Here is an 11,526-nt window from a genome sequence, read left to right as displayed (position 1 = left end):
TAGTGTTCAGTATTACAAGAGAGACAAATTCAAACAAGTGATGCCAGAGGCAGACTGTCCCCTCTTATTACTCCACTAGCAGTACCACCACACCAACAAGCCAGTACACTGACTGGATACCACAAAATGGGAAGTGTAGTAATAGAGAAAGACTATAGAGAAGGTGATGAAAGATGGGAAAGTTTAGAGGAGTGACAACGTGACAAGGCAGAGGTTGGCACAGTCATGCAACTCGTGGAAGAGATTGGTAGAGGCCTTTGCAGTGGACTCTGAATGGTAATCTGATTGTGGGGGTCAGTAAATTTTACATTCTTCACTCAACAGTAAAAAAAATGGTTTACAAATTAAAACTACTTCTAAGGTGTCAGGACTTTTATTAACCAATCATCTTCACAAAACTATACATCTTAACTTCATATGACAAAAAGTATAGATATATATATTATATGGAGAAAAAAATATTACCACATATGCCCAATGAAAATACCTCATACCTATATATACATCATAGATCTATGACCTATCTATACACAATGTCAACCTTGGAACAAAATGTTTTAAACATAACTGGAATATTACTGGAATGTATCTTTCTTTATCAGCTTATCACACTTGTCACTAACATGAAAAGTAGAACCAAGTGAAATTCTTAAGCCAATTCCATTTGTATCTGATACAAGCCCACTGACAAGATATAGAACAAGTTTAGACATCTTTTATCTGATAAAAATATCAACAAGCATAAAATTACAACAAATATAATGTACTGAAAAAGATTGTAAAAGAGAATGAGACATGCATGCTTACTTTCTTACTCAATACGTGTAACATAAGCTGCATATGCTTTTTCCTGGTAAGCTTGAGCGGCCAATGCTGGGTCCTCTGCTTGAATGATGCCTCTCCCAACAATAATGATGTCTGCTCCTTTATCTAATACAGCTGACCTTGGTGAGCAGTACTGGAAGAGTAAAGGAGATAAGTATGAGTATGTGTATTTACCGAGTTGTATCTTACAGGAAAGGGATCTATGCTCACGGTGTTCTGTCTTTGTATCTTGCAGTATAGTTTTTGCACACACTATTGTTTTTTCCAGTTTCTTCCAGATATACCGTATTTTTCGGACCATAAGGCGCTTCGTACCATAAGGCGCACCCGTAATTTGCTATTCCCCGTCCTTACATAAGGCACGCCTGACCATAAGGCGCACCTGGTCTCGTCATCGGATAATCATGCATATGTGAGTGCATTCAGAACTGAACAGTTTCGTTGCTGAACGAGAAAAATTGGTTGGGATTTAGCAAAATTACAAAAATAAATTATATATATATTTTTTTTATTTTGGTCAGTGAAATCAGACCACCTCCATGGACGGTCTGCCCTGCCAATACCCCTAAAAACAACATAAACACGTTACGGGAATTGTGGGGAATAAAACCAACATTAGCAGTTTTATTCCCGGAATTCTCTATTCACTTAAAAACACAAGATTACAAATGAAGGTAATTTTTAGTTTCGACCATGGGCGCAATATAGCAATAGAAAATTAATTATTAATTTTTTGTAAATTATAATGTATCAACGTAATATGCAATTTTGTGAGCGGAAATGAAAAAAAAAGGTGCAAAAACTGATTTCGTAAGTAACGAAGTCGTGTCGGACGAATGGTACGCCATGTTTGTTATGATAGATGCCGACGTCGAAGAAATGAAAGGGTGATAAATTTGTCTAACCTAACCTGTGTTTAATAAATCATTACCTGAAAATTAAATGCCATCTGGCTCATCCTCATTGTCATCGTCGTGAGAGATGTTCGCGTCCCGATCCTATGCTACCGACTTCGTTCATTAGTATATTTGCTTGTAGCAAGGTATTTTTTATTTTCATTTCTGCCCACAAAATTGCATATTACGTTGATACATTTAATTTACAAAATTAATAATTTTTATATTGCCATATTGCACCCATGGTCAAAACTAAAAAAGAAAATACCTAAATGACTACAGTCTGAGTGGAGCGAGACTAGACCAATGCAAAATGGCTGTCTGTGTTGTGGACGCTATCATATCATAGCCATGATAGCGTGAATGAATGCGGTGGCATGGACTCGAAAACTGTCGAAGTTTTCGCAATTTTCTTGTCAAGATACATGCATCTTGGTTATAACTTGGTTGTAACTTTTGCTAGGCCTATGCACTGTCGCCGTCGGCAGGCTAGCTACGAAACGTGTCAAAATAATTCGTCACTGTCCGAGGCATTTTTTTTGCACTGAAGCCACACATAAGGCGCACCTCACGATAAGGCGCACCACCCGATTTTGGCCAATTTTAAGGATTTTGCCCACGCCTTATGGTCCGAAAAATACGGTACTCTGTGTGGAAAACCTTTTTTTTCAGGTCTCTCCTACAACTGTCCTTTTTGTGTTTCTTTACATGCCCCTCGATTTAGCGAATCTCGAATTTGTGGACTTTTGATTTAGCGGACAAAAAAGTGTGTCCGGTAGTAACAGTGAAATTCTGGACGAAGTCTATAAAATGAAAATTTGTCCGATAGGTGTCCGGAAGTAACGTATGTGCACGCTGAAACCTAATGGCATTGTTCAATTTCTTCTTTATATGTAATGTACATCATTATACATATGTACTGTAGCTTTTTATTACATATCTAATACGTATGTGTATGCCAAAACCTAACGGACAATTTTCTATGTAATGGACTTGTATCCGGTATCCAGTATTGGTAACGGACAGACCCGATTTTCAAACAATGGACTTTTGCAATTAATGGACAAGGGTCTGCACGCATTTGTCCATTAAATCGAGGGTTAAGTGTATATACTACATGCACACACCAACACGTCCTCGTAGAGGAAGGTCCTAACATCAAGCTCCGACCTAGCTTTTTGTTGCTGAATCAGGAAAAATGCCTTGTTGTTATTTTTGGGATGTAGTAATATGTTTTCATGTGACCGGTAACATATCCAATCCAGTTCTTGGAAAACATAGTTTTTAGCAAAGAATGGCAGGTAGCAAAGATGAAAAAAGAATTAACAAACCAACTAAGAGGTGATTGGATATGACTAGAATGGAGTCGCCACTGGGAGTGATCCCAAAGAAGACATGTATTAGCATAACTCCTAAGACAACTAACAGGTACAATGCCGAGTTATTTTCGGGATTTCAGAGGGAAGGGGGGAGCAATGGATAAAATCATTGACACGGAAAGAGATACTAGGATTAACAGGGCAATAAGGAATCAAGACAACAACTTGGCAGAAGAATAGATTTAAAACTAGACCACAAAGCTTTCCAATTTGAGGCATCAAACTTATGCAGAACTAACGATGAGATAATAAGACAATTAAATTATCTAAACATTATCTAGCCAACAAGCTTTAGCTTGTCGCTTCCACCACCTGCGGCGTGCTATCGTGAAAATTTTACCGCCCTAACCTGTTGAAGTGTAATGTTTCTTTCGTTTGGAACACAACTAATAAGTCTGATAATTAATGACTGTGCTTGTCGTGTCTTAATTTCTCTTATGAGGTTCTTGTTACTAGCGGTGGTGGCTTGGGAGATCAAAAACAGACATATACACGCTTACACACGTGTAGACATGCACACACAGACACGTGTTAGACAACCAGTGTATGTTGTGAATGCATGTGCGTGTACACACAAATACGAACACAGACACACGCACGTACATGATTACTTGTACATGTGAACACAGACACATACATGCACGCACACACACACACACTCCACACACACATACATATGCCACATACACACACATATACATATGCCACATACACACACATGTACATACACCACATACACACACGTGTATACGCCACATACACACACATATGTATATACGCCACATATACATATGCATATACGCCACATACACACACGTTTATACACACAAACGCCACATACATACACCACATACACGCGTGCACACACACACACACACACACACTTCAACGAACGGACGGCATAGACGACGTTCTGAAGAAAAAGTGAAATTTCGTGGATCCCAAAGCAAAGGAAGTACCTATTGTATTTGCAGGGTGGGGGGGAAATTGCTCGTGGTGTAGGGAAAGTAAGGAAAAAGGAGAAGGGGAGGGATTACTGAGGGAAATGGAAGGAAATGAGGAAGGTGAGGACTTGGCCCAGGCAGGCAGACGAAATCTAAACAAACGAGGGCCGGACCAATTTAGCGATGATGAAATGTCTAACAAAAATGTAAAGATTAGAAGTATAGATATGAGCAATACAGTAGATGATGAGAATATTTTCCAGGGATTTAAAGAGGGTGGGGGGGGACACAAACCCCCCCCGATTAACAAGACTAGAAGAGAAACTCGATAAGATGATCGAGCACTGGGAATTTAAGTTCGGTCACGTTAACAACATTGTGCAGAGAGTTGAAAAATTGGAAGATCTAGAGAAGGCATACAAAAACTTAACTAAGGAAATTGAAGAATTAAAAAAAACAGTTAAAAGAAGTAAAAGAAGAGAATAAAGTCTTAAAGGAGAATAATAAGGAGAACAAGGAGGGTTGGAAAAAAATTCAAGAAAATAGCAAAGTTGCATTCACTGACAATCAGACAGCAAATGAATGAACAAACTGAAGACTCAGTTATTAAAGTGAGGAGACAAAAGGAGAATACAGTAAGAGACTTAGCAGACAGAAAGAAATGTATAATCATATTAGGAATGGAAGAGAAACATAACCCAGATAGAACCACAAGAATCAAAGAGGAAAATGAAAAAGTAAGAAATTTACTAGAATTAGTTCAGGAAGATGAACCAGAAATAATGAAACAAATCAAAGAGAAATTCAGGCTCGGGAAATATAGTACAGACAAGACCAGACCAATTAAGATTAAATTCAGGTCACAAACTACAGCTGAGAATATCTTATCCAAAACAGGGAAACTAGCAACAAGTGAACAATATAAAAAGGTATGGATAAAAAGGGAAATGAATAAAGAGGAAAGAGAGGAAGAAAAACAGAAAAGACTTGAAGCTAAGGAGAAAAACGAGAAAAGAACGGAGTCAGAAAAAGAGAGATTCTCTTGGAGAATAGTGAATATGAAACTAAAGAAAGTCGACATACAAGAGAAAAACAAAAGGGAAACAGAGAACACAATGGAAGTGGCAGAAAACTAAGAGTGTCTTACACAAATATAGATGGATTAATAACAGGATTGAATGAGCTGAATGATTATTTGAAGGAAAAAGAACCAGACATAATGGGAATTGTAGAAACAAAATTAAAAGGTCCACTACCACCCAACAGTGTAGGACATGATGCATATAATTATTGGATTAGAAACAGAGTGAAAAAGGAAGGGGGTGGAGTTATATTCCTGACTAAGAAGGATATAAACGTGAAGTGTGTCACATATGGAAAGAATACAGTAGAGATGATAATGATGGAAGTAGAAGACAGAGATAAGAAGAGCAGAAAGTTTGTGATCAATTATGTGCCCCCGAAAACAGCCTCATGGGAAGAGAGTGAACATAAAAGTATGTTAGAGGACACAAAGATAGCATTAAACAAGATAATGGAAGAGGGAGGAAGAATAGTTATGATGGGCGACTTTAATTGCAAAGAAATCTGCTGGGAAGAAATGACAGTAAAGGGTGGAGACGGCTCATGGGGAAACGCTCTACTTGAGATGGTTACTGACCATACAATGACACAATTGATACAGGAGAACACTAGGTATAGAAATGAAGAAGAGCCATCGAGACTAGACCTAATAATTACATCTGAACCTAGAATAGTGGACAAGATTGAATATAAAACACCAATAAGTAAAAGTGACCACATATTGATTGAACTGGAACTTAATGAAGAAAAATATATGAAAAGAAATGAACAATATAGAAAAGGAAGAATGATGTATGAAAAAACAAACTTTGATAAAATAAGAGAATTCTTTCAAAAGGAAAACTGGGAATATACAAAGAAGAAACAACAGTAGAAGAGAAATGGAATATTTTGACAAAAATTTACAAAAAAGGAGTGGAAAAGTATGTCCCAAGACAAAAACAAGAAAAAGAATATGTAAAGTGCTGGTACAACAAAAGTTGTAGGGAGTTAAAAGACAAAAGAGACAAAGCCTGGACCAGATGGAAAAAAGACAGAAGACCTGAAAAATGGAAAATATATACCTGTTATAGAAATGAATATGTACAAATGTGCAGAGAGGAAAAGAGAAAATATGAAAAAGATATCATAGAAAAGTGTAAAGATCAACCAAAACTATTCTACAGATTTGTAAACAATAAACTGAAAAACAAACAAGACTTGGAGAAATTAAGACAAGAGGGAGTTGAATACACTAAGGAAATGGAAATGGCGGAAATTATGAACAAACATTTTAAATCAGTGTTTACAAGGGAGAACATACAACCTGAAGAGAACGAACGGAAAGAGAAAGTCCCCCCTATGGAAGAAATAGAAGTAACAAAGAATGAAATATTAACACACTTGAGTAATCTTGATGTCAGATAATCGCATGGACCAGATGAAATAGCAAACTGGATACTGAAAGAATGCAGGAATGAACTGGCAGACAAAATACATAGCATACTAAACAGTTCCTTGAAAGAAGGAAAAGTTCCAGAAGATTGGAAAAAAGCAAATATAGTACCTATATATAAAGGAGGAAATAAAGAAGAACCTACCAACTATAGACCAGTCTCTCTAACAAGTACAATAGCAAAAATTTGTGAAAGAATTATCAAAAGTAGATGGGTAAAATATTTAGAAAAAAACAAAGTGTTAAATCCAAGGCAATTTGGATTCAGACAAGGACGATCATGCGTCACCAATTTAATATGTTTCTATTCAAGGCTAATAGATATAATACAAGAAAGAGATGGATGGGCGGACTGTGCATTTCTAGACCTAAAGAAAGCTTTTGACAAAGTACCACATAAGAAGTTGCTTAAATTAGAAACTGAAGGAGGAATACAGGGCAAACTACTAAATTGGATGGAAGACTTTTTGCAAGAAAGAAAAATGAGAGTAGTGATAAGAAACCAACACTCAAAATGGGATGAAGTAATAAGCGGTGTTCCGCAGGGAACAGTTCTGGCCCCAATAATGTTTGCTATATATATTAATGATATGGATGAAGGAATTGAAAGCTATATGAGCTTCTTTGCAGATGATGCAAAACTACTGAAAAGAGTGAAAACTGAAGAAGATTGTGAATCACTACAGAGAGATCTAAATAAAGTACAGGAATGGAGTAGGAAGTGGGAGATGGAGTTCAATACAAAAAAGTGTAGTATAATAGAATTTGGAAAAAGCAAAAACAGAATAACAGGAGCATATAAATTGGGAGAAGAAGGAATAAAAAAAAGTAGAAAATGAGAAGGACCTGGGAGTCATTGTTATGAATAATATGTCACCTGAGAAACATATAAATAAGATTTTTGGAGAAACTTATAATTTAATAAGAACAATCAAAGTTGCATTTACATACCTGGATGAAGAAATGGTGAAGAAAATCCTAATCACCCTGATAAGACCAAGATTGGAATATGCAGCAACGATATGGTCACCAAGTACAAAAAAAATTATAAAAAAAAATTGAAAGAATACAAAGAGCAATTACAAAACTGGCACCAACACTCTCAAAACTATCATATGAAGAGACTAGAAAAACTTGAACTACAGACACTAGAGCAAAGAAGAGAGAGAGGAGATTTGATAGCTATTTACAGAATCGTGAAAGGCATAGAAATTACTGATAGAGAGAATCTGATAAAATGGGATGACAGAAATACAAGAGGACACGGAAAGAAAATAAAAAAAGACAGCTATAGAAGAGATTTGAAAAAGAACAGCTTTCCTCACAGAGTAATAGACAGTTGGAACATTTTTTTCCAGGCTTTATCTCTGCTGGCTTTAGCCTCACTACATCTTTTGTTGAACCAACATTTTATATAAACCTCTTTTTTTTTTTTTTTTGTACATTTTTGTTAATTCCTTCTTTGTAGTTTTCTTTAAATATGTTCCATTTGTCTTCCATATTTGTTTCCTCTTTAGAGAACCTATCCCAATTTGCATTTTGGAAAATTTTCCTTAGTTTTACAAAGTCTGTTTTCTACATAAATCTTCCTTCTTAAGTCATTTCTATGTTGTTCTGTTCTTATAATTCAAACTCTATTAGTATATGGTCACTTTGTGTGTGTGTGTATTTACCTAGTTGTATTTACCTAGTTGTATTTTACGGGAAGGGGAGCTATGCTCGTGGGGTCCCGTCTTCATATCTCATTTTATCTAAACTATTTTTAAATTCATGTATTGTTTTTGCACACACCACTTTCTCATCTAACTTGTTCTATTACTCTGTGAGGAAAGCTGTTCTTTTTCAAATCTCTTCTATAGCTGTCTTTTTTTATTTTCTTTCCGTGTCCTCTTGTATTTCTGTCATCCCATTTTATCAGATTCTCTCTATCAGTAATTTCTATGCCTTTCATGATTCTGTAAATAGCTATCAAATCTCCTCTCTCTCTTCTTTGCTCTAGTGTCTGTAGTTCAAGTTTTTCTAGTCTCTCTTCATATGATAGTTTTGAGTGTTGGTGCCAGTTTTGTAATTGCTCTTTGTATTCTTTCAAGTTTTTTTATACATTTTTTTGTACTTGGTGACCATATCGTTGCTGCATATTCCAATCTTGGTCTTATCAGGGTGATTAGGATTTTCCTCACCATTTCTTCATCCAGGTATGTAAATGCCACTTTGATTGTTCTTATTAAATTATAAGTTTCTCCAAAAATCTTATTTATATGTTTCTCAGGTGACATATTATTCATAACAATGACTCCCAGGTCCTTCTCATTTTCTACTTTTTTTATTCCTTCTTCTCCCAAATTATATGATCCTGTTATTCTGTTTTTGCTTTTTCCAAATTCTATTATACTACACTTTTTTGTATTGAACTCCATCTCCCACTTCCTACTCCATTCCTGTACTTTATTTAGATCTCTCTGTAGTGATTCACAATCTTCTTCAGTTTTCACTCTTTTCAGTAGTTTTGTATCATCTGCAAAGAAGCTCATATAGCTTTCAATTCCTTCATCCATATCATTAATATATATAGCAAACATTATTGGGGCCAGAACTGTTCCCTGCGGGACACCGCTTATTACTTCATTCCATTTTGAGTGCTGGTCTCTTATCACTACTCTCATTTTTCTTTCTTGCAAAAAGTCTTCCATCCAATTTAGCAATTTACCTTGTATTCCTCCTTCAGATTCTAGTTTCTTAAGCAACTTCTTATGTGGTACTTTGTCAAAGCTTTCTTTAGGTCTAGAAATGCACAATCAGCCCATCCATCTCTTTCTTGTATTATATCTATTAGCCTTGAATAGAAACATATTAAATTGGTGACGCATGATCGTCCTTGTCTGAATCCAAATTGCCTTGGATTTAGTACATTGTTTTTTTCCAAGTATTTTACCCATCTACTTTTGATAATTCTTTCACAAATTTTTGCTATTGTACTTGTTAGAGAGACTGGTCTATAGTTGGTAGGTTCTTCTTTATTTCCTCCTTTATATATAGGTACTATGTTTGCTTTTTTCCAATCTTCTGGAACTTTTCCTTCTTTCAAAGAACTGCTTATTATGCTATGTATTTTGTCTGCCAGTTCATTCCTGCATTCTTTCAGTATCCAGTTTGCTATTTCATCTGGTCCATGCGATTTTCTGACATCAAGATTACTCAAGTGTGTCAATATTTCATTCTTTGATACTTCTATTTCTTCTATAGGGGGGACTTTCTCTTTCCATTCAATCTCTTCAGGTTGTATGTTCTCCCTTGTAAACACTGATTTAAAATGTTTGTTCATAATTTCTGCCATTTCCATTTCCTCAGTGTATTCAACTCCCCCTTGTCTTAATTTCTCCAAGTCCTGTTTGTTTTTCAGTTTATTGTTTACAAATCTGTAGAATAGTTTTGGTTGATCTTTACATTTTTCTATGACGTCTTTTTCATATTTTCTCTTTTCCTCTCTGCACGTTTGTACATATTCATTTCTATAACCAGTATATATTTTCCATTTTTCAGGTCTTCTGTCTTTTTTCCATCTGGTCCAGGCTTTGTCTCTTTTGTCTTTTAACTCCCTACAACTTTTGTTGTACCAGCATTTTACATATTCTTTTTCTTGTTTTTGTCTTGGGACATACTTTTCCACTCCTTTTTTGTAAATTTTTGTCAAAATATTCCATTTCTCTTCCACTGATGTTTCTTCTTTGTATATTTCTTCCCAGTTTTCTTGTTGAAAGAATTCTCTTATTTTATCAAAGTTTGTTTTTTCATACATCATTCTTCCTTTTCTATATTGTTCATTTCTTTTCATATATTTTTCTTCATTAAGTTCCAGTTCAATCAATATGTGGTCACTTTTACCTATTGGTGTTTTATATTCAATCTTGTCCACTATTCTAGGTTCAGATGTAATTAATAAGTCTAGTCTCGATGGTTCTTCTTCATTTCTATACCTAGTGTTCTCTTGTATCCATTGTGTCATTGTGTGGTCAATAATCATCTCAAGTAGAGCGTTTCCCCATGAGTCGTCTCCACCCTTTACTGTCATTTCTTCCCAGCAGATTTCTTTGCAATTAAAGTCGCCCATCATAACTATTCTTCCTCCCTCTTCCATTATCTTGTTTAATGTTATCTTTGTGTCCTCTAACATACTTTTATGTTCACTCTCCTCCCATGAGGCTGTTTTTGGAGGCACATAATTGATCACAAACTTTCTGCTCTTCTTATCTCTGTCTTCCACTTCTATCATAATCATCTCTACTGTATTCTTTCCATATATGACACCTTTCACGTTTATATCCTTCTTAGTCAGGAACATAACTCCACCCCCTTGCTTTTTCTCTCTGTTTCTAATCCAATAATTGTATGCATCATGTCCTACACTGTTGGGTGGTAGTGGGCCTTTTAATTTTGTTTCTACAATTCCCATTATGTCCGGTTCTTTTTCTTTCAAATAATCATTCAGTTCATTCAATCCTGTTATCAATCCATCTATATTTGTGTAAGACACTCTTAGTTTTCTGCCACTTCCATTGTGTTCTCTGTTTCCCTTATGTTTTTCTTTTGTATGTCGAACTGCTTTATTTTCATGTTCACTACTCTCCAATAGAATCTCTCTTTCTCTGACTCCGTTCTGTTCTCGTTTTTTGCCTTAGCTTCAAGTCTTTTCTGCTTTTCTGCCTCTCTTTCCTCCTTATTCATTTCTCTTTTTATCCATACCTTTTTATATTGATCATTTGTTGCTAGTTTCCCTGTTTTGGATAGAATTTTCTCTGCCGTTGTTTGTGACCTGAATTTAATCTTAATTGGTCTGGTCTTATCTGTACTATATTTTCCGAGTCTGAATTTTTCCTCAATTTCCTTTATAATTTCTGGTTCATCTTCCTGGACTAATTTTAATAAACTGTTTACTCTTTCATTTTCCTCCTTGATTCTTGCGGTTC

General features: G+C 35.6%; 1 protein-coding gene across 1 annotated transcript in view; it reads right to left on the bottom strand.

Annotated features, from left to right (window-relative positions):
• Positions 1 to 354: 354 nt before the first annotated feature.
• The window catches only part of LOC143038875 (uridine 5'-monophosphate synthase-like), a gene marked incomplete at its 5' end in the record, with an annotated part of 77,922 nt that continues 66,750 nt past the window's right edge, over positions 355 to 11,526 (bottom strand). Inside the window, 1 exon segment of the mRNA XM_076208540.1 lies at positions 355 to 958. Coding sequence (XP_076064655.1) covers positions 812 to 958 — 147 coding nt within the window. The 3' untranslated portion in view covers positions 355 to 811.

Source organism: Oratosquilla oratoria, chromosome 25, assembly GCF_046742065.1.
Source record: "Oratosquilla oratoria isolate Oo_2021 chromosome 25, ASM4674206v1, whole genome shotgun sequence".
NCBI classification, from domain to species: domain Eukaryota; kingdom Metazoa; phylum Arthropoda; class Malacostraca; order Stomatopoda; family Squillidae; genus Oratosquilla; species Oratosquilla oratoria.
Note: the sequence above shows the minus strand (reverse complement) of the source record. Positions and strands in the feature narration are given on the sequence as shown.